At 39.3% G+C, this 24,759-nt stretch overlaps 1 protein-coding gene across 3 annotated transcripts in view; it reads left to right on the top strand.

Annotated features, from left to right (window-relative positions):
* thrab (thyroid hormone receptor alpha b) overlaps positions 1-24,198 on the top strand; it is a 152,091-nt gene extending 127,893 nt beyond the window's left edge. For all 3 annotated transcript variants that reach the window (XM_051914948.1, XM_051914949.1, XM_051914947.1), the window contains 7 exons: positions 4,511-4,572; positions 7,630-7,730; positions 10,293-10,440; positions 11,152-11,357; positions 16,034-16,180; positions 18,375-18,633; positions 20,447-24,198. In XM_051914948.1, the coding sequence (XP_051770908.1) occupies positions 4,511-4,572; positions 7,630-7,730; positions 10,293-10,440; positions 11,152-11,357; positions 16,034-16,180; positions 18,375-18,633; positions 20,447-20,697 (1,174 nt within the window). In that variant the 3' untranslated portion in view covers positions 20,698-24,198. The remainder of the gene's footprint in view (positions 1-4,510; positions 4,573-7,629; positions 7,731-10,292; positions 10,441-11,151; positions 11,358-16,033; positions 16,181-18,374; positions 18,634-20,446) is intronic.
* Positions 24,199-24,759: the final 561 nt, after the last annotated feature.

Genomic DNA, 24,759 nt, shown 5'->3' with positions numbered 1-24,759 from the left:
AGGATCTTTGCACATTGCTTTTGCTGTGATGGAATTATTTAATAAATTCTGTATTCAGTATTGATTACCTGGGGCATGTCAAAAAAGACTCTGTCTGTCTGAAATGCGAAATCTGCAATGTTTGTATTTGTACGTTTGTGTCTTTGTGTCGAGCAGGTTCCCACGAGGGCAGCAGATGATTGACAGTTGTATTGGTAAAACCGTCCACGACAGCAAATCAGAGTGATTGTGATGAAGACAACGCGGCTTTAGAGTGACATTTCTGTCAGCCCGAGAGAGAACGAGAGAGACAAAGTCTAGAGGCTTCAGCGTCCTGACAGAACCTCAGTCAGACATAATAAATGACATTCATAAATGACGTTCCACAGCTGCAGAATCAATACAGCAAATGACAAAAACAATGAGACGGGGGAAAGAACACACTAGGCAGTATTAGACTTTGAACCCTTTTTAATCTTTCCCCCATGGCTTTGAACAAAGATGGCCTTCTTTGTGTTTGTGTGTGTGACGTTGCGATGGCTTGAGGGAGCACATCACATGAACCTTGTTTTGTGTTCTCTTGGTAATTGCTAGAAGATTCTATCAAATGAGAAAAGGGCAAACTCGAGACACTAACAAAAGGTACCTATGGGAATCTTAAAGTGCCTTAGAACAGGGGTTTCACATTGTGGTTCAGGAACCCCCAGCGGACCTCAAGGGGGTGCAAGGGGGTCCGTGAAAAAGTTCAGAAAAAAACATAAATATGCAAATAAATACAAATTATTATAATATTTATTTATAAATATAATAGATATAATTGAATTACATTAAACAGAATTTAACCGTTTTATTCTGTTTTCTAAAGACTGGTCTGAAATCATTAGATTAATAAGTTAGGGCCGGTTCACACAGAATGCGTTTTTGCTGTTAAAAACTTCTTTTAACTTGAGCACCACATTTTTACAATGCCGTGTCATGCGCGAAACGCTGCAAAAGAAGCGAGAGCAATGGTTAAAGACGTCCGTCTAGGGCGTTTACATTGGAAAAACAATAGAAAAGTAGTGCAGTGGAATGGAAAAATGTGTTCTGTGTGAACAGCCCGTTACTGTGTTATATTTTATGTTTCTCTTCAGATTTATACATCTTACAGTACACTAATGGCGGATAGAAAAAAGGATACAGATATGTAAATATATGTAAATATTTTTCAGATAATATTGTGCACATTCCTAGCATTTTTCATACAGTCTTTTTTACATGATTCATTAAATAACAATTCTATCACGGCAAAAGCAATGTGCAAAGATCCTGTGAGAAGATATATATGTAAGGCTCGAGGCTAGTGATGTATGCAACCTCTTCAGCCGTGACTTATTCACGATACAGCACAGCCTCTCGTACCTTATTGCTTTTATAAAATGGTTACCACACAATACAAATATTTAAGCCAGAAATATGTGTTAATGCAACTTTCATGATGTAAACTTTTTCTAAAAGCCTTCCTTCCGCCTGAAAAAATAGTCCCTGACCGTGAACAGCAACAGAAGTTACATTTTCACACCATTAGATGGTGGCAAAGACTGTCTTTATGAGTGTGTCAGTCAGTAGTGAAGACTTTTTGATACTGAAAAGACTGAATTGTAGTGAACAAGACGCAACTGACAAATGCTTTGACTAGCGCTGTCAGTCACAGGAAAACCCCTTAACTGTTAAAAGGACAAGATTATACATCGGACATTTAAATAGATTTTTTATTAAGTACATAGGACTGACCTGAAGGAAAATGCTAAATCTGAGATATATATATATATATATATATATATATATATATATATATATATATATATATATATATATATAATATATATTTGTTGGGAAAGGGTACTCACGTTTCATGATACTCGTTTACTATTATAGTAGGCTATATAGGGTAATGTAAGTTTTTATGTAACAGGAAAGATGTTCAGCTTTTAATGTTTAAGTTCATATTTTATGCCTTTAACAGACTCGTTGTGCATTCAAGGTGTTTTTTTCCCTCAACTTATATTAGTATCATGTGGAGTTTCAAAATCGCTCTCCCTGTAGAAATCAAACTCTTTTTGATGTATATTTAAAGAGGCTAGCATTAGCGTTAGCAGCGGCAAAGGCGTTGAAAGGGTGTTGAAAGACTAGCAGCAAATTCTAACAGATTTGCCTGCATTATTTGGGCACTTTGTTACGTAACTGCTCTCTTTCTCCCAGTGTAGAGCTGAGCCCACTCCAGCCCTTTAATCACAGACAGACTCGATGTACCGGGAGACTGTGGCGTTCACACGTATATGTCGCTGGAGGTCGTGGAGTGGCTGTATTGTTAAGCCATGATGTCCAGCTGTATCAGGCGGACCACTGTCTGCAGTCTCATTGGTAGTCTTCGCATTGCGTCACTGTTCATTTGCCCTGCTCAGCTTTGTTACATCAGCAACTGTCTCTGTCTCTCATGACTCCAGAAATCGCCAGCTTTCATTGATAATTAATGATGTTCGGTCATTTTAGTGCTGTCAGTGTACATGCCTCTTTAGTCATAATGGGTGTTCCTACTGCTGACCTGATGTTGTTTGGTGATGCGGTAAAACGGGTCATAGCTTTTGAGAAGTTGATCACAAATGGGATGTTTTGCTTGTTTTTTTTCGTTTTTGCTTTTCTTTGCTTTGCTTTGGTTGTTTGTATTACGTAATGCTAGGAATCTTTAAAATAAGATTTAAAAGCCTTTTAAGAAGGTTTTTAAAAAAAAAAAATAATTGAAATTGAAATTGTCAACTCACTCAGCACTTTATAACTACAATATATGGTCAATGACGTGACAGGTCATTTTTTGTCCAAAGGCCTTAATAATAATAAAAAACAAAGATATGACATCCAAAGTATGTAAGGTACTACAACTAGATCTCTTTTATTGAATCCAAATGGATTTAATTACATTTTGCTACATATAAAGGTATTTTAAAGATTATGAAGTGCCAAAAGGTCATTCGGTTTAACCATCAAAAAGGCCAATACAGACATTTTATTTGTGATTAAAATATCTTAAAATGTAATAAATGTATATATTTTTTTATTCTTGCGTGATTTTATAACATCATATATAAACAGTGTAAAATGGTATTAAAATTATGTTTTGAAAAGTTGTTACTTTGTTATAAGAATGTACGGAAAAATGAATTTCATTGATGTCATTCGGAGAAACCAATATAAAGGGACCATTTTGGATTAAGTCATGCCGTCAATATCACGTGACAGGATGTGACATCATTCAAAAACCTGCAAAGGACCACATGGTCATGAAGCAAAGTAACTAACTCTCTCTTAACAATTTGAAAAATTCAGGTTTTCACTTGCTGATGCACATCCCGAAACATCAGTTCATTCTGTACAACCTCTTTAAAACATGGAAAATGTTGTAATATTTAAAAAAAAAACTTGTACTAAATATAAAATGTTTGATTGTCCTTTTGCTAGCTAGCTAGATATCAGCCTGTTAGCATTGTTTGAAAATATCGTCATTCGGTATAACCAAAAGTGTCTTTCGTTGAAACTGAAATTTTGGTTAAACTGGTTTGGTTAAATGACCTTTTTGGTGACAAATTTTGTCCATCTTGTAAAAAATTACAAAAGCATTGTTAATTGATTATAAAAACCACAATCTCATTGTTAACAAAAAAACTTCAAAATTCATTATATATCCATTTTTGTTTTTTTACACTTTTAAAAACCCTATTCGTCAATGACCCTTATGCTTTTGTTTTGTTTTGTTTTTTTGTTTTTTTTTAATTATTGGGAATTTTTGTAATGATTTAAAGGTAAAGTATGTAAGTTTTAATGTTAAGCTACATTTTCTTAACCCAGGTTATTGTCCATTGACTACTATTAGTATGCCAATCATTAATTTACCTCCCCCAAAAACATTTAGAGTGGTCCACTTGAATCTCTTTCCAGCTCAACCTATAGTGATAGTTTGGGGCATGGCTAATGTAGCAGGCTTCACCTTTAACTTTGTAATATTATGGAAAAATCTTTTTGTATAAGAATATTTTTTTTTTAAAAATCTTTATATTTTAAAAATTATTGTGAATCGGCAGCTTCCGGTTGCTTTGTCGCTGTATGCTACATTTCTGTTTTGTTTTGTTTTTATTTTGTGTTTTGGACTTTTGTCATTTTTAGTAGATATGTTTAAATAAAATACAAAGTTTTGGAAGAGAGAAGGGGAGTGGGCTCAGTCCCGTCACAGTCAGAACTTGAACGTGTCAGGAACACGTGCACCATGGCTCTGACAGTTGCCTGTATTTGCAGTCTTTTTTATTTTGATCCTCACTCTCTCAAATCAAAATGACAGGGTTGTCATGTTGTTGAAGCACTTGGAGCTGAATGTGTGCTAGTTAAAAATATAAAGTGATTCCACAGGGAATTGCAGCCATCGAATCAGAGCAAAGACTTCCCAAGTGCCATCTTTGTGGCATGTACTAATACCAACCCTCTTCTCTCTCTCTTTTTCCAGGTGGCTCGATGGCCCGAAAAGAAAGAGAAAGAACAGCCAGTGTTCGGTGAAGAGCATGTCTGGTAAGATGTCTCACAAAAGACACTGATGCTCTTGCCTAGAGCTGCAGCAGTATGCTTTCCCCTTCTCTGTCCTCCCAGAATACATCACTGACTGCACATTTCTGAGAAACACTCGAGAAACCCTAAGGGATTAGAAGGGTTTTCAGTTGCCCCGTGATCCTCCTTGCATCAACTCCAGCATCCGTTAGCTCAATAGACTTGTTGTTATGTGATGTTCTGGTGATACTCCTTCAGGACATTTTAACTCACGTTAAAGCAGTCGTTCTCCGAGGCTAATGGGCTGTGTAAGGATTGGCTTTGTATTGGTTTGTGTAAGGAGTAGCTGTTCAGTTAAGGAAGTTCAACAAAGTTGCCTTGATGTTTAAGCATAGTACATTATCAGGACACCCCATCTTCATTTGTTTCATCACCTCATGACCACAGCAGCCAAATATAGCAAGCCAGATACATCACAACATCCTCTTCAATCTCCAATTGTGTAGTTCTGTAATGCTGGTGCTGTCACATGTGCTTGGGAAGAAAGACGCTAGAGCAGTGTGGTAATATTGGCCTACACTGCTGATTAGTGTTTATTTTGTGCAAAGGATATTTTTTTTTAAAAGAATAAAAGTCTAAAGAAAACTTATCCCAATAAATATGCCATGTTTTACATGAGTCTGCATTTTTATTTACCCCCATTTTTCCACCACCTGCTGGTGATGTTTGCAAATGTTAATGTAAGAAATTAAAATTTTTCATTCTCTTTTCACCTATTTTAGTTTTAAGAATGGTGAATCAGGGAAAAAAGCTCTTCAACTTTGTAAAAACCTGGAACAATTTGTTGATAATACATCTGATAATAGTTATTTTTATTATGATTTTGCATCTTTCAGCAGTTTATACAGTCCTGTTCAGAAGTTTGGGGTCAGTATTTTTTGATCAATACTTTTATTCAGTAAAGATGCATTTAACTGATCAAAAGTGAAAGTAAAGACAATTATAATGTTATAAAAGATTACTATTTCAAATGCTGTTCTTTTTAACTTTGTATTCATTCAAGAATCCTGAAAAAAAGTATCACATTTTCTACAGAAATATTACACAGCACAGCTGTTTTCAAAATTGATAATAATAAGAAATGATACTTGAGCACCAAATCAACATTTTGAAATGATTTCTAAAGGATAAGTAGAAAACTGTTCTTTTAAATTGAAATAATATTTCACAATATTACTGTTTTACTGTATTTTTGATCAAATAAATCCAGCCTTGGTGAGCAGAAGAGACTTATTTCAAATATTTTTAAAAAATCTTACCAAACCCAAACTTTTGAATGGTAGTGTATAATTTTTCTTACCTATTAAAGGCTTCACAAATTTATTGAGAGGATCAGGCAGTTGACTAGCATAAGGCAAGAGATTGTTCTTCCTCTCAGAAACAGGCGGATCTTAATTGCTGCCAAGTGCCACTTTCAGAGTCACTCAGGGCTCTCCAGGGCTTTCACCAATCAAGGTTAACAAGACTAGGTCTTAAATAGGTACTCAGATAAGTCTGAAGTGTGTCATTTCTGCAGTAATGCAGCTATAAACGAAATTTGAATTTTGAATTTCCTTCCAGTTTCCAGTTCCCACCCTCAAACTAACACCATTGGTTGGATCAACAGTTATACACATTTTTTTTTTAATTACCTTTTCTACAGTTATACACCGATCAGGCATAACATTATGACCACTGGCAGGTGAAGTGAGTAACACTGATTATCTCTTCATCACGGCACCTGTTAGTGGGTGGGATATATTAGGCAGCAAGTGAACATTTTGTCCTCAAAGTTGATGTGTTAGAAGCAGGAAAAATGGGCAAGAGTAAATATTTGAGCGAGTTTGACAAGGGCCAAAGTGTGATGGCTAGATGATGGCTGCAGCTCTTGTGGGGTGTTCCCGGTCTGCAGTGGTCAGTATCTATCAAAAGTGGTCCAAGGAAGGAACAGTGGTGAACCGGCGACAACGCCATGAGCAGCCAAAGGTCACTGATGCACGTGGGGAGCGAAGGCTGGCCCGTGTGGTCCAATCCAACAGACAAGTTATTATAGCTCAAGTTGCTCAGGAAGTTAATGCTGGTTCTGATAGAAAGGTGTCAGAATACACAGTGCATCGCAGTTTGTTGCGGATGGGGCTGCATAGCCACAGACCATTCAGGGTGCCCATGCTGACCCCTGTCAACTGCCGAAAGCGCCAACAGTGGGCACGTGAGCATTAGAACTGGACCACGGAGCAATGGAAGATGGTGGCCTGGTCTGATGAATCAAGTTTCCTTTACATCGCGTGGATGGTCGGGTGCGTGTGTGTCACTTACCTGGGGAACACATGGCACCAGGATGCACTATGGGAAGAAGGCAAGCTGGCAGTGTGATGCTTTGGGAAATGTCTGCCGTTAAACCTTGGGTCCTGCCATCCATGTGGATGTTACTTGGACACGTTTCACCTACCTAAGCATTGTTGCAGACCATGTACACCCTTTCATGGAAACGGTATTCCCTGGTGGCTGTGGCCTCTTTCAGAAGGATAATGTGCCCTGCCACAAAGCAAAAATGATTCAGGAATGGTTTGAGGAGCACAAGGTGCTTGAGGTGTTTGAGGTGTTGACTTGGCCTCCAAATTCCCCAGATCCTCAATCCAATCGAGCATCTGTGGGATGCGCTGAACAAACAAGTCTGATCCATGGAGGCTCCACCTCGCAACTTACAGGACTTAAAGGATCTGCTGCTAACATCTTGGAGCCAGATACCACAGCACACCTTCAGGGGTCTAGTGGAGTCCATGCCTCGACGGGTCAGGGCTGTTTTAGCAGCAAAAGGGGGACCAACACAATATTAGGAAGGTGGTCATAATGTTATGCCTGATCGGTGTATATATATTGAGCCTATAGATTGAACTGTTTCTGACTTCATGGCTGGTTTCTCAGTATGTGCTTTGTGGTGTTGATGTGCTGGTGTTTGTACTTGCTACTAGTTGCTGTCAGTATTAGAGTGTTTTTTTTATATAATTTTTTTGTTTGTCTGTTTGTTTGTTTTGTATGTAGGGTACATCCCCAGCTATCTGGAGAAGGATGAGCCATGTGTGGTGTGTGGAGACAAAGCTACAGGCTACCACTACCGCTGCATCACCTGTGAGGGCTGTAAGGTAGGACTTCTTTGCTATAACTTGTGCACAGTGACATCTGTTAACAGACACCCCAGACCCACATCTATATATACACGTACAGACTAGACTGTCACTTCATGTAGAGTCATGGAGTGGAGCTGGTCCAATCTTTTCAACAATACACCCTGTTGTCATTTGTGAAACTTAGACTCCTATCACTATCAAACCTGTCATATCACATGCCTAAAAAACCCTGTCAACCATCTTATCCACTATCTGTCTCTCTGTATGTGAAGGGAGAGAATTGTGAGTGACAACTGTGCTGTGAAAGTCTTTAAGAACCTCCTGTCTAAACAGGCTGATTTGAAAAGCTCTGAGAGCTTGCAGATCCCCTCAATGCAACAAAAAGATTTCTAATAAGACGTCTGCTAAACATCCTTCAAATTAGGGATGTCACTAAGCTAGGGTTGTCAGCAATTATTTGCGTGTGCTCTGTGTAATTATTTTATTTTATTTTATAATTTTTTTGTATTTTTTTTTTCATGTTTCTTCTTTTTGTTTTAGTTTAGTTTTCGTTAAGTTTTCTCAAAATAAAGGAATTTATTCAAGAGCGTATTAGTTTTTGGTGTTGAATTTGGTATCAAGACTAATTTTCACTGATATTTGTATTGACTACTGAAATTTTAGCATTTTGGCAACCCTACAGAAAACAAGACAACATTGCAGAAGATATCATTAAGATATAAGAGTTGGTAAGATATAAGTCAAATATTTTTTGTTTGCTTGTTTTAAGCATTCATCTACAGTATCTCACAGAAGTGAGTACACCCCTCACATTTTTGTAAATATTTTATTATATCTTTTCATATGACAACACTGAAGAAATGACACTTTGCTACAATGTAAAGCAGTGAGTGTACAGCTTGTATAACAGTGTAAATTTGCTGTCCCCTCAAAATAACTCAACACACAGCCATTAATGTCTAAATGAAAATGTCCAAATTGGGCTCAATATTTTGTGTGGCCACCATTATTTTCCAGCACTGCCTTAACCCTCTTGGGCATGGAGTTCACCAGAGCTTCACAGGTTGCCACTGGAGTCCTCTTCTATTCCTTCATGACGACATCACGGAGCTGGTGGATGTTAGAGACCTTGCGCTCCTCCACCTTCCGTTTGAGGATGCCCCACAGATGCTCAATAGGCTTTAGGTCTGGAGAAATTCTTTAGCAAAATAGTGGTCGTCTTGGAGGTGTGTTTGGGGTCGTTATTATGTTGGAATACTGCCCTGTGGCCCAGTCTCCGAAGGGAGGGGATCATGCTCTGCTTCAGTATGTCACAGTACATGTTGCCATTCATGGTTCCCTCAATGAGCTGTAGCTCCCCAGTGCCGGCAGCACTCATGCAGCCCCAGACCATGACACTCCCACCAATATGCTTGACTGTAGGCAAGACACACTTGTCTTTGTACTCCTCACCTGGTTGCCGGCACACACGCTTGACACTTCTGGGATGACAGCCATGCAGACCAATTTGATGCAGTGTGCGGCGTATGTGTCTGAGCACTGACAGGCTGACCCCCCCACCCCTTCAACCTCTGCAGCAATGCTGGCAGCACTCACACGCCTATTTCCCAAACACAACCTCTGGATATGACGCTGAGCACGTGCACTCAACTTCTTTGGTCGACCATGGCGAGGCCTGTTCTGAGCAACAATTCTTTTTTTCAGATCCTCAGAGAGTTCTTTGCCATGAGGTGCCATGTTAACCAGTATGAGAGAGTGAGAGCGATAACACCAAATTTAACACACCTGCTCCCCATTCACACCTGAGACCTTGTAACACTAATGAGTCACATGACACCGGGAAGAGAAAATGGCTAACTGGGCCCAATTTGGACATTTTTACTTAGGGGTGTACTCACTTTTGTGGCCAGCAGTTTAGACATTAATGGCTGTGTGTTGAGTTATTTTGAGGGGACAGCAAATTTACAGTTATACAAGCTGTACACTCACTACTTTACATTGTAGCAAAGTGTCATTTCTTCAGTGTTGTCACATGAAAAGATATAATAAAATATTTACAAAAATGTGAGGGGTGTACTCACTTCTGTGAGATACTGTGTGTAACTATTAAGCTGCTTAAAACAAGATCAGTTTATTTGAAAATGAGGCTAAAACTTAATTCGTTACATATTCTCTGAAAACATGCTTTATTCTCATACACATTTTTGACTCTCAAAAGGATATTTAGATGTTTTTACAGCAAAACGAGACAAAAAGTCTCTTTGCATCCACCTGCTCCATATCGTCCCCTTGGAATTACAAGATTCTATCTGCATTCCGAGTAGTTTTGAGATATTGAGCTTCAAAGTTTTTTTCCATTCAACTGTGTAGATAGAACCTTTTTGTTTTCTAAATAAAAAATCCCAAAGTTTACACAACATAAAAAAACATCACATAGTTGTCACAGAATAAGAATATGTGAATAACTCAATTTTGACAAAAATGTCAGATCCTTATAAGGGGACGATATGTGACAGATAACACCTGTCTGTCTGACTCCCTGTCTCTGAATACACTCTCTATCCAACTCACTCCCAGGGATTCTTCAGGCGCACCATTCAGAAGAACCTCCACCCCTCTTACTCCTGTAAATATGATGGCTGCTGCATCATCGACAAGATCACCCGCAACCAGTGTCAGCTCTGCCGCTTCAAGAAATGCATCGCCGTGGGCATGGCCATGGATCGTGAGTGATTTCGCACACAGTCATGCAAATACCATACAAAATCACTGAACATGCAAAAACACACATAGACAAATGAAAACCCATCAGTCAGTACATACTGTAGGTTTGCATGACGGTCACTATGATTTCAAACATGAGTGACCTCAAGTCAGTCTCTCACTGATCATCAGCAGTTGTCTTGTATCTCTAAGTTGTCCTAAGTTAACAGAATTTGTAATAAACATGAAAATAATTCAGACTTCAGACATTTGGACCCCACTGTATCAGATCACGAGTGCAGCCCTGCTCTTTACATACACAAATGCATGCTGACAGCGAAGGTACATTAATCCTATGCAAACTGAAGTGCTCAGTCTGGGGTTCCCCTTTATATATGTCTATACGCCTCACATATGTACAGCACATGTTCAGCCCAAACCACATTTCTTCTTCCTCTGTCACTCCCCCTCTCTCTCTACTCTATAATGTTTTATGGATGTCTCTTGTTTCTACTTTGATCCCTGCCTGATGCTCTTACTCGTCCTGTCACTGTAATTCTGCACTGCAAAATCATTACTTTCGTTTTCCAGGGAAAGTGTCTAAACATCCTTAAAATGAAAGATTTACTGGAAAAGCAGCCAAATTAAGAGGACTGTAACTTAATTGTAGAGTACAATGTGTTTCATGCATCATGAGAGTGGGAGAATTAACCCATTCTTCTCTTTGGTGTAGTGGTTCTGGACGACTCCAAGCGGGTCGCGAAACGGCGCTTGATTGAGGAGAACCGTGAGAAGCGGAAAAAGGAGGAGATGGTCAAGTCCCTGCAGAATCGTCCAGAGCCCACCAGCTCAGAGTGGGAGCTGATCCGTATGGTGACAGAAGCTCACCGCCACACCAATGCACAGGGCTCTCACTGGAAACAGAAACGCAAGTTCCTGGTAAGCAAGCACCTTGTGTCTGCATGTGTTATGTCAGGTCAAGTCAGTTTTGTTTGTATAACAGTGTTGTTATTGTTAACTAAAACTATAACTTTAACTAGAGCTGCACAATTAATCATTAAAAGATCGCAATCTCAATTCATACACCCTTGCAATCTCATTCCTGAATGACAATGTTTCGCCACACAGAAGAACGGTGATAGAAGTTTATATTTCGAATATATAAACACTGTCATGTACGAAAGCGATCAAAATAGATAATGACCTTTTGAAAGTAACATGGTGCTTCAAATAACGATTGTATCGATTACATCCTTACGCCAACAGGTGGCGACAAGTGACTGTTAAAAAAAAATGTGTTATTGAATCATTTATACAAGATGTTCGTTCAACGCTGATTCATCCAGTAATGAAACAAGGGAAGTAGCCTATTTATGAATGAGTCATTGAATCATTCATTCAAACCGATTTTTTTTTTTTTTTTTTTTTTTTTTTTTATAATTCATTTAGATTCATTTAACAATTTAAATAGACTGCAGCAATTAACATTTGTTAGAACCTCTAGTAAATTACATGCTATTTTGTTTATGTGTCTGTTCAGAATCGTGGGAGAAATGTGATCTTTGTTTCAAACAAAATTTTCGTGATTCTCAATTTATCCAGAATCATATAGCTCTAATACATTTAAAAAATGTTTCAGTAATAAAGCTGAAGTAAAATAAAATATAAATATTATGTGAAAAACTTAAATGAAAGTGTTTCTGAAAGTTGAAGTATTAAAATTACCAAAACTAAAACTGAAATTAAAATATATTTAAAGCTATATGGGAACTATATAGTTCCCATATAGCTATATAAAAAAAAGAAAATAAAAAAAGCACATTACAAATTACTAAAAATATAATTCAAATTAAAACTGAAAATATAAAACTAAAAGCTCATTTAAAATATTAATATATACTATAATAGTATCTAAATAATACTAAAATTACACTGGTATTATGTTTATCACAATACATTCAGCTTGAAAGCAGCTTTAAAGCAGAAAATAGTAGCTTCTAAATTAGTACCATGTTTCCATATAATAGTAAGGAAAAGCTTAAATGTTTAGGTAGATGAAGGAGAAAAAAACTTTATTTTATTTTATTTGTCTGTTTTATTTGTGTGCATTTATTTTATTTCTTTGTGTCTGGTCACTACATTTTATTTTAGCTTAGAGCATTGCTATGGCCTTATCTGTCAGTGCAGATTAGCTTTTGTTTACACAGCTTGATAATCAATTTAATGAGTGACAATACCAGTCTGCACATATCAGTTGTGACTGGGCAACAGCGAGTGCTAAAGCAACTGTTAGTGACAGGTATAACTGGAATTTAAAGACAGAGTATAACTGCACACTCACTTAAGCAACGTTTCAGCAGAAGAGCAGCCTTCGTCAAGGTAATAACTGGAATGTAGCCATGAAGGGCTTTTGTAAAAGTGTCTCTGTTTATGAAGAAGGAAGGAAAGAGGAAGGAAAGAGTTTAGATGGTATTAATCGCTCATTCGCACAATATTCTACCTACTGTGAAAGAGGTGGCAGGATACAGGAAGAGAAAATGGAAAGGAAGAGTTAAGGAGAGACACACAGGATATTTTCTCAAAGAGTAATGGGCTGACTACCAAACATCTAGTGTCCTAAAAGACTAGTTGATCTTAAAGAGAAGAAAAAGAGAGTCATTTACTCACGCTCATGTCATTCCAAACCTTTATAAAAATAAGAAAGTCTCTCTCAGTTTTTTGTGTCCATAAAAATAAAAGTCAAAGGGGTCCAGTGTTGTTTTGGACCCCATTGACTTTCATTATATGGACAAAAACAGTTCTTCAAAGCATTCTTTACCAGAGCTCAGATATGTTCAAGTGAATATATGCACGGTATCTTACTAAGAGAAGGAGTGATTTGGAGACTCTCCAGTCTCCATCATAGAACCAAAGTTGGTTCTCTCAGCCCACCGAACACCCACCACCCTCCCAGCCGTTACGAGCGCTATCAAAGCCCTGACGCACACCAATCTAAACATTCGACATGTACTAGACCCTGTTACGATCATCCACAGGGGACAGAGAAACCACTTCCCCAGCCGGCTGAGAACTCCTATAAAACGGCCCATAAAGAATTCAGCCTATATAACCTTTACTACCAAGATATGCCTCCAATAACAGTGCAAGGCCGAGACCCCGAATGACCCCGATAAACTGCACTCTCTTTCTCCATGGGAACACTCACTCCGTCCTGTCGGTAGTCCAACTGGGCTGTCTTAAGATCTCTGTAGTGAGAAAGCACGGTGCCAAGTTCTCAGCAGTGAGAAGGCCAGAGTGGACCAGTAGAGGGGATAGTTTACACTGGGGTCTTACAGGCAAAGGCTGCATTTGGGACATATCCAGGGCCTGCGCTTCCCCCCACCTCCTGGAAGAAGAGACACACACAAACTTTGGTTCATGCTTGTTAAAACTTACACAAATACACCAGTGCGGCACAGTTAAAAGAGCCCTGTCCGTCTGGGAAAGCGTAAACACAAACACACAAATCTTAAACAGCAGCAGAAGTTCCTCAGAGGCACATTCTGAATCGCTAAAGAGATTCTTTTGTGTTTTATTTACTTTCTAGACACTGCCTCTCTGTGTGGTCTGTGCTGTAATTTCTGAACTGTATTTCTGTCATGACAACTCTCAGAGATTGGCATGGTAATGGATAGGGCAGTGTAATGTATTTGGTCTTGGCAGAATAGATCTGCTGCTGCTGCTGCTGCTGCTGTTGTTGATTATTGCTGTTGCTGCTGCAGAGCAAGTACAGAGACTTGCTACTGCCAATACATTCACAGACACTGCTGTGAGCATGTAAGACATGCTGCTGCTGCTGCACATATAATATACATGAAATAAACCCTGTACCAGATCTATACAGGTGGAGCTGGGGAAGGTGGAGGGTTTCTGAAAGTGCGCTGCAGACTGCTAACAGCAAACAAAGCCAAGTATTTGAAGGATTGAGCAGCAAGCTCATTGCCCACTGATACCAAAGCAACCAATCAGCTGTGCTATGTAGACAATGATGTGATCGCTACCAAATGTGTTAAAGGGTTAGTTCATCCAAAAATGAAAATTCAGTCATTAATTACTCACCCTCATGTCGTTCCACACCCGTGAGACCTTTGTTCATCTTCGGAACACAAATTAAGATATTTTTGATTAAATCCGATATCTAACGATATCTAGTGATGGGCAGTTTCAAAACACTGCTTCATGAAGCTTCGAAGCTTTATGAATCTTTTGTTTCGAATCAGTGGTTCGGAGCGTGTATCAAACTGCCAAAGTCACATGATTTCAGTAAACGAGGCCTCGTTACGCCATAAGTGTTTCAAAATTTCAATGGTTCACCACTGGGGGGCGTGACTTTGGCAGTTTGATACACGCTCCGAACCAACCAGCGCCATCTAGAGTTTCATGCTAGAACTTTGTATATGTGACATGAAGGCTTCCTAACAGCTTTAGCACTAACAAACGGTAATATTAATAAGAGTGAAGTCTTTAGGACTGTCACATTTGTGCTGCAAGGCGTGACATGGACGTTTTTAAATTAAAATTTTTGGTCGGGGTTGTTTATGCACAGACATGCTGATATTACAAAATTACATGAATATTAATTAGGCCTGGACAGATTTTTTTAACATTTTGATAATATATATTTGCAAGGCTACATTTATTTGATCAAAAATACAGTAATTAAAATAACTCTTCTATTTTATTATTTATTAAATATAATTTATTCCTGTGATTGCAAAGCTGAATCATTACTCCAGTCTTCAGAATATTTATTTGGGGCTTAAAGAAACATTTCTTATTATTATCAATGTTGAAAACGGTTGTGCTGCTTAATATTTTTGTGGAAACCATGATACATATATGTAATTTTTTTATATATATATATAATTTTTTTTTTTTTTTCCTTGAATTTTTTTTTTTTTTTGATGAATAGAAATTTTTTTGTAACATTATAAATGTCTTTACTGTCACTTTTGATCAATTTAATGCAACTGTGCTGAGTAAAAGTATTATATTTCTTTCAAAATAAATATATTTCTAACATATGAACACATTTACAATTATAAACATATTTAATTTGATAACTTTTAATAATCCCTTTTTTGCGTATTTCATTTCTGAGAATGTATTCACTTGTTGTTCTTATATGTCAGAGGTGTTGAATGCAGTACATGAATCATAGCCATGTCTCGCATTCAAAAACTATATATGCAGCTGCAACAGCCAACATGTAATGCTGTAATTGCAGCTCTGCCTCTTGAGTACTTATAATCACCTCTATTCTGACTCATGTAACACACCTCTTACTGCATACATAGAATGTCTCTCTAGATGCCACGGCTACTTGGCTGTTTGTCCAGAGTTTTTACATGGCTGACCTCTAATCCACCCTGAAGATACCAAACGCTGTGGTTTTCCAAGGCTATCAGCCTACATAACTGCAAAGCCAGACCCTGCACATGCATCTCGTTCTGTCTATCTCATTCATATATTCTTCAATGGAAATACATGATGTTGCTTGTTACAAAAGCCCCTTTCAGTTTCTCTGCCAAGTAAAAGACACAGTTAACCCTCTGTGAATCTGTCTCTGTCTGCAGCCGGAGGACATAGGACAGTCTCCAGTGGCCCCCACATCAGACGGTGACAAAGTGGATTTGGAGGCCTTCAGCGAGTTTACCAAGATCATTACCCCAGCCATCACACGCGTTGTTGACTTTGCCAAAAAACTGCCCATGTTTTCGGAGGTGAGAGTGCTATTAGATTTTGTTTTTATTTTACAACCTTTTTGAAGAGTTTTTGTTCAGTTGTAATTAGTTTGTTGAATTAAACCTTGTAATGTTATTGTCTGCCTAATTAGCTGAAAATATGCTGCTGTCCTGCTCTAAATTTGTGTTGTAGGGATGTCCTAATCAAGATTTTTGTGCCTCTGAGTCACTGAATATTGAGTATCTGCCGATACCGAAAAAGGGGGCACCTATCACTACGGAGTAATTCCAATAATATATATATATATATATATATATAATTGCAACAAAAAGAAAAAAAGCAACTCACAGTTATGGCAACAATGTCTCAGATAGTCTGACGGCAAATAAAAATACATTTTATTACTTTTGTAATGAGCTAGAACAGACTTCTTGTGCATCATGCACGCACATTTGGGCTGTGTCCGAAATCACCCACTATACCCTTAAATAGGGCATTATTTGAGGGGACAGCCATTTTTAGTGGTGGACGATATCGAGGGCACTCATTCAATGCAACGCAATAACGAGTGTAAAACTGATGTATGCTCAACGGCAAGAGAATACCCATAATGCACTGTGAGAGTCCTGTGCCGAATGAATACCTGCGTCTAGCCAGAAGATGGCGCCTGCAGCTGAATCATTTTCCATCCATTTTCCAAAACGCGCTGGTCCAATGTGGCTACAGCGTAATATACAGGTATAAATTCATTTGTAAGTGATTAATAAATTGTTTAATTAAGGTTTATACATAGTTTCCATGTTCAAGATAAATATTTTCATCTTACTACTGGAGCTGCCAGTTTAAGTTTTAAATGATTATTAAACCGCACGCACAAACTATGTAAAAGCAGCAGCCCTTCCAGAGTGTCCGAATTCACTTGTTATTCACTGCCTCAAGTGGATTAATTTAGAGAATACTGAATGAGGATATAGGGGGTGATTTTAAACACACCAACTTGTTTTTCTTTTAATGGTAGTTGGCACATCCATACCACCACCTATTGCACAACACCTGCATGACAGCTGACGTACAGTAAAGGATTGGGCTTAAGATAGCCGATACCGATCAGTTAAAAAAAAAAAAATGCTTAATCAGGCCAGATCTTGAAATCTACTCAGGACATCCCTAGTTGTTTGTAATTGTTGGCAGATTATTCAGCTGATAAAACAGTAACACATATTTCAAGAATGTGTCAGTGTGGATGTATGTGTCATGTTAGGATGAATTGTGCAGTTGTGGCTTTGGTGAATGTGTGTGTGTATGTGTGTCAGTCATAGCTATGTGGCATTCTCTCCATATTTAACATTCACCAACTCTTCCTTAACCGCAAGTCTGAACATTCTTGCATAGTAGACTACACAGCACCCTTATGGCAGCAAATTTATTATTGTCTACACAATAAATTTACTGTCATCCACTACCTCTCAGTCTATTTTCTACGTTGAGCGTTATGCCTCCTGTATTTTCCACACTTTGTAATACACACCTAGACAGACTGTAATACACAAAATAATAATGAACAACACTGACTGAACCTTGTTGCTTTTGTAAATGATGTGAAACATTTTTTATATCACTGTAAATATTACTTGTGAAAAACACCACGCAGTGCTTACGTCAACTGTGTTTCCATGAATACTCGCCAAGGATGGGCATTTTGACATAATTCTGTGTGTATTTGACCATTTAGGTGCGCAACTGAAGACATGATGATGATTGTCACGCACAGAAAGCATTCTGTCAGTAGCAGATTCAGTTCTCTTTTGTGGCTTATTGCGCTTTTAATATTTCTTTTTAAGCACAGGTGTGGATCGCAAAAGCCATACTGTAGGTTCCTGACCACTGCTTTATTTCATAATTAGGGCTGTAAAAGTTAACACATTAATGTATGCATTTAAGTAAATCAGTTTAACACTATAATTTAAAAAAAACTATCAATTTGACATGTATAACTACTTCATTCTGGGCTGTTTGAATACTAAAAGTCAGAAAAGAAAAGAAAAATTGAAAAAGCTTAATCATTGTCAATACTGAAACCTATACTGGCATATTTTTGGGAAAAATAAAAAAGGATATAAAAAGAATCAGAAATCATGTGAACTGAATTGTGTTCATTTTTAAATCAATTTACAAACACAATAACAATATTTGAAATGCATCATGCAATCATGTGATTTGTATTTTCTGTAGCTGCCTTGTGAGGATCAGATCATCCTGCTGAAGGGCTGCTGTATGGAGATTATGTCCCTACGAGCTGCAGTTCGATACGACCCAGAAAGCGAGACCTTGACCCTGAGCGGGGAGATGGCTGTCAAACGAGAGCAGCTTAAGAATGGAGGGCTGGGCGTTGTGTCTGACGCCATCTTCGACTTGGGCAAGAGTCTGGCTCAGTTCAACCTGGATGATACAGAGGTGGCCCTGCTGCAGGCCGTGCTGCTTATGAGCTCAGGTGAGAGGGGACACCTTCATTACAGTAATCCTGCTCATATACCAAAATCAGCCTTTGTGAGAGAAATCTCAAAACTGGATCAGCAGCAAGAAGCAGCAAAATGCATTTGAGATGAATGTTAGGCTCTGTTCCTGAAGCTAGTGAGCTGCCTTGCTGTCTGCTGCCTACATAGGCAGCTGCCTTCTGTGGTAACATGCTTGAAACTCGAAATAGGACCCAGGGCTCAAAGCTAAGGATTGAGCCCTAACAGTTGTCCTTTAGATGGAGCGAAATCATCAAACCTGTAACAGTCGGGATCTGGGATTAAAAAAAAAACCCATTCATTTTCTCCATAGAAAAACTTTTTTTTTTTTACAATTTGGTATAAGACTTTCATTTTATTTTGCAGTATTAATTTTTATATAGTATTTTTCAAATATATTTTGCAAATTCAAAATATTCATCAGTCACCATCATAATAAAACGTCTATTTTTACAAACCACTGTTAATTTTAACAGATTACGTACGCAAGATTTGACAGAAAGCACGCAAGGGCACTTCCTGTATAATCACTAAAAATCTCACTCATCTTAGTTCATCGCAATCTCAAGAAGTTCTGTAACAATAAATGAAACTGAACAATGAATCTCTTATTTACATAACTGTTATAATGAGGGGATATTTGCCAGTGTGCAGAACTCAGAATCCACTGACCGCTCAAAACGCCAGAGTTTTTGTTCAGTGCTAACTTAAACATTTCTGATTGGTCACTGCATTCAAGAAATCAACAGATATGTTTGTGATTGGCTACCTTGCTCAACACTGCAAAAACATGTTGAAAAGCCTTGTTCTTCAGAGCGCAAACACAGATACGCACTGGATCATTTGACAAATGTGTTTTGCCAATATGCTAATATTACAATGAAAACTGATCCTAGAACAGTAGTTATGTGCAGCTTTTACATCTAAAAGCAATCAGAAGCAGCAGCAGGTATGCAGTGGTTTGAGTGAGAAAATTTCAGTTTTAAGTGTGTGCCTAGCCTTACACACACTCTGCCTAATTTCTAATGTGTTATTTAAAGTTACCATTGTAGAGATAGTGTTCCTGTGAGCTAAATGCCGCTGAAGATATTCCGTTATGGAATACGTGAATGGCCAAATCCAAATAAATCTTTATCGTAAGTTTGCTGAATGACCATACGATTTAGGGGGCACGTTGTGTCATCTGGGGGGGCACTGCTTCCTAATGCCCCCCCTTGGCAACAGGCCTGGTCAGCATATATATAATATTAATTAATATTCATATAATATTAATTAATATTTATATATCAATTGTTTTTGATATTTTATTGTCAATCACAGTACTTAATTTGATTATTGTATATTTCCTCATAAAAATCTATTTTTTGATACTTTTTGCTTTGAATCAAACTTTATAATACTTCACATCTGGATTGTGAATTTGATACCTAAGAACGCTGACTAGTAAGCAGTGGTATTTTAGTATTATTTATATACTGTTATAATTTTTCAGTAATTTTAGTAGTCTAGTTCACTTTTTTGTTTGTTTTTTTAAGTTTCTTATGCCTAATATTTAGATTTTTTCAGTTAAGCGTTTAATAGTTTTAGTTTTTGATAACAATAACAACACTGCTAGTAAGACAGCTAGCAAGGTTCTGGAACATGGCGTTTGGTAAATATGGTAGTGGTAGAAGTATGTAAAGGTATATGAAACCTAACTAGATGGTTTTTGAAATAAAATATTTTGCTACAATCCTAAATTGGTCATATACTAAGTATTGTCCTTGCATCTTTTCTGGTCCGTCTCTTCAGATCGCACAGGCCTGACATGTGTGGAGAAGATCGAGAAGTGTCAAGAGATGTACCTCCTAGCGTTCGAACACTACATCAACTATCGCAAGCACAACATTCCCCATTTCTGGCCCAAGCTGCTGATGAAGGTGACGGACCTGCGCATGATCGGAGCCTGCCACGCCAGCCGCTTCCTGCACATGAAGGTGGAATGCCCCACTGAACTCTTCCCCCCACTTTTCCTGGAGGTCTTTGAGGATCAGGATGTGTGACGTCCCGGCAAGCCGCGGCAGGAGAATCAGGAACGTTTCGTAACCCGTGTTTCTCTCCCCGTCTCACCCCCCTCCATGCACCAAACTCACCAGCAGCAGCTGCATTGGCAGGGGTCATCTTCAGAAAGGCTTTCATATGGGGGCTTAAGTCAACAACTTTTTGTTTTTTTGGCTTTTTGCAGAAAACTCAGCCCTTCCTCATCCACTAAACTCCCCATGCGTGGCCCTTCTGTCTCGGCATGATGTCTTATACTGGTTTATCAACACCTTAGACACATAATATACACACATACACACACTCTTATAAGTGTGCTTACAGGTGCAGTACTTATACGACTCGAATCCTCCGATGAGCTTGTATGCATTTGTACACGTAGAGACTGCACTACTGTCATGCCACCACTGGAGGTGCCCTCTGCTAAGACTGGATGGCAGCTGGCATGTAGATTCCTCCGCCAGGTCGTGAAGTGGTCAGTTAATTTCAGTCATCGAAATCTCAGCATTTTTGCGAGATTAACCGCCGGTATCTTATGTTCACATGCCGTAGTTACACCAAGTTCCGCGCTAATGTGGAGCTTCTTTAATAGACCTCATGATTCTCTTCGATATTGAGCCTGTGTATGGAGCGGGAGGACATTTTTGAACCAAATCAGGTGCTATATTTAAATAAAGCTACTTAAAATGATTTGGGACCTTTCCAGAATATGCCCCCCTCCCTTCTCTGTAGGACACGGACCGTTCAAATGCTCTCGGTCGCCATTTTTCAGGGGTGCCGCTCACCAACTTTTCAAGAACGGTTCGTTCTTGCCATTTTCGGGGCTTATTTGAGGGCTCTGCGTGCCTCTCTTTGTCCCATGAAAGTCACAGAGATAGAAATCCAGGCGCCCCTACACCGCCGATCCACGCTGATTTGTGTTTTACAGGTGTCGGGAGGGAGACAGTATTAGCATACTCCCAGACCCATCACACACACACACAAACGTACTAAAACACACACCTCAAAACTCGAATGCCTCATTTTACTGTATGCACTGCAGTGCTGTAGTTCTGGACTCCCATGCAGTGCTTTGAGAGTTCAGTCCAGCCCATCTGTGTTCCGCTCAGATGCTACTGTTGCCCGGTCTGTGCGAACACACGCGCACACTCCTGACGGCCCATGGCGGACTGGCTGTTGTCGATGTTTTTTCCTTGTGTTGTTTTAATTTTACCTCAAATGTGGGCACACCTCCAGCTGGCTGTGGCTCCATGACTGCCTCTGTGCTGACAGGTTCTACCTCACCTCTGGACACAGGGCAGCTACCCTCAGCCACACACACACATTTACACACACCTACACACACTCGTACTCTCACACACTGACAGCCAGGAAATAAACACTCACAAACACAGTTTCTTCTCAGTTATGTTGAAATACCACTGTAGACAGGAGGGCCTGCCATTCCTCATCAAAGCCTGTCAGATTTCTCTGAGGTCTCTTCTCTCTGGGCTGAGAGAAAAAAAAAACAATTCTGGATGGGCTTTTTTTGTTTCTTGTTTTTTTTTTTTTTTTTTTTTTCATGTGGGACCAAGTGTCACTTTGATTTCCGTCAAAACGGAAGCTAGTTTTCAGCAGACGGCGAACTAAACTCTACATGCCGCTGACTACAAAGAGGAGCCATGGAGAGAACTATAGATGAAGGACCCGAGGTGGCCAGGCTTGAACCAAATGGGTCTATCGCTGTTTCCTTTTCAATACCAAGCAGTAATTTGTAAAGTGGAGCGAGGGGTCGGCTGGTTTCTTCAGTGTGGGGCAGGGGAAGCGGGGAAACTAGCAGTTGAATGAGAGCACTTAGCTTTGAAAGAGCCAAATCTTCAGAGACGATTCAACCCCTGGCACCTTTTAAGTTTTTGCACTAAGGCATGATGGGTCCCGCTCCTCCAGCTCAGTTGCATGTTTTCTGAGGACACGCCCCCAACCTCTCTGTCAAACAGAGGCCACACCTCCATGTGCTCCTGAGCACACCTTCAGAGTCAGTATTAAGTCTAGCAATGTCCGGGTCTCGTTTTTTTTCTCAGTAACGACTGACGGAGCACATACACGTTCATGAACAGACCGTTGTCCCCGCCCTCTCAAAGCCAGAAGTGGCACGAGACGAACACCCAACAGAAACGGGCCTTTCCTTTGTGAGACAAAGGAGTGGTCAAAAGAATGGCAGCACCGAATGAATGTGAACGGGGAGCAGCAGAATGAAAGAGCCAAAACGAGGAGTTGCTCTTTATGAAGGTTGCGAAGGAAGGCATCCAATCAGAACGAGAGGAACTGTCAGCATTCCGTAAAGGGCCGGTATGGAGTTCCATCTTGGAATACGAGTGACGCCGCAGCGATTCCGATTGGTTGGTTGAGTGAACGCAGGGGTTTGATGCTGCTTTACCTTCTAATTTTATTTGAGAAAGAAAGAAAAAGAAAAAAAAGATATTATAAAAGAATTACAAACCCAGAAAACAAATAAAAAGATGACTCCAGAACAAAGAGTTCAAATCTCGGAGCTTGAGCTGTTCGTTTCTTTCTTTTTGTTTTGAACTGAAATGTGTGTTTTCGTTTTCGATTCTTAACTGCTTTATGTAAGAGAGAAAAACAACAGCCGTAGTCACTTTTTGACCATGCGTGCAGTGTAAACTAGAGAATTTCACCTCTTTTTTTCACCTCACTATAGTTTGTAATGATAAGTGACTGCTCTGTTTGTCTGTGTATCTGTCCTTCGTCTTTTTATCAAGAGGAATTTACAACAAGAAACAGGAATATTTTCTTTTTATATTTTGTTTTCTTTTTTTAAGAAAGAAGACTTAGAAAAAAAAAACATGAGAAATAATGCAACAGAAACTGAAAAAAAAAAAAACTGAAACACAATCTACTCATACCTCACACAACACAAAGCTTAAATGAACTTGGGAGGAGAGCTTATCTGCGTGGCACTTGTGTCAAAGTGCGTCCAGTGCACGTGTTGAACTGTACGATGGGGTGTATGTGCGCTTGAGCGTTCATGTGATCGCGGAAGCACACGGCCCCCTCCTTCGGCCTCGAAAGCCCATCTGTTTCAGATTTGCACCAGTTGCACGCATTCGCCTATGTCCGCGAATGCCGTCACCTGCGCTGATGCGACGGGCCGTAATGGGAGCGGATGGGATGCGGTGTGGCTGAAAGGCTGGAAAGGGAGACGTGTGCATCTGTGACAACAGAGAGTGCTTCATGGTATTGAATGTAGCTGACAGGACTGGGCTGGAACCGAGCCCGGGAACTAGAACCTCACTTCAGGTCACCAGCAAGAGTGGACAGTGCTGTCAAAATGATGTTACACAAACAGCTTACTGAGCGTATATTGCCCGACTTCAAGGTGCAATACTTGTGTTTTGTTTTGTTTCATTTTTCTTTTTTGTACTTTTACAAGTTTTTTGGCCATAACCAAGGATGTAAATACAAAACGAAAAGATATTGAAAGATTAAATCACTATGTGTTAACCATATGCAACCGTCACATACTGGATGTCGTGGCCAGAACACAGCCCGTGCGCCGGCTGATCCAACCGCTTTTGTAAAGGAAACCTGCTTACGTAGCTCTGTAAATGCTTCACACATCTGTATGTGTGCTTTGTGCACTCGCAAATGTGCATGTTCAATACAAATATGAAGAAGAAGTGCCCCATGAAATTAACAATCTAACCCTGTGCCTCCGCAACCCTCTGCCCCGCACTCAAACCGCTCTTTCTGACAGGGTAGCTAGACGTACGTTCGCTAGGTCAGATTGCTGGTAGAGACGTAGACGGGTATGGTCTGGTACCTAGAAGCACTTAGCTGACCTCGCTACTGCCAATCAGATTCCTCAGAGGAGAACAGTAGATACTGGTTTTGTTTCACTTTGGTGGTGGTGTACTTTTATTTTCGCCCTTTTTTTACCAAATTTTGTGTGTTATCTTATTGTTTTCTTCAGAGAAAGACGAAAAACGGCCAGAAGTAAGAATGTCTATGCAATGCTCAACCCTCTGATAGCATAATGGCTGTGTCAGTGAGCCCTGATTAGCGGACAT

The sequence above is a fragment of the Ctenopharyngodon idella genome, chromosome 12 (assembly GCF_019924925.1).
Source record: "Ctenopharyngodon idella isolate HZGC_01 chromosome 12, HZGC01, whole genome shotgun sequence".
In the NCBI taxonomy this organism is placed as follows: Eukaryota; Metazoa; Chordata; class Actinopteri; order Cypriniformes; family Xenocyprididae; genus Ctenopharyngodon; species Ctenopharyngodon idella.
Note: the sequence above shows the minus strand (reverse complement) of the source record. Positions and strands in the feature narration are given on the sequence as shown.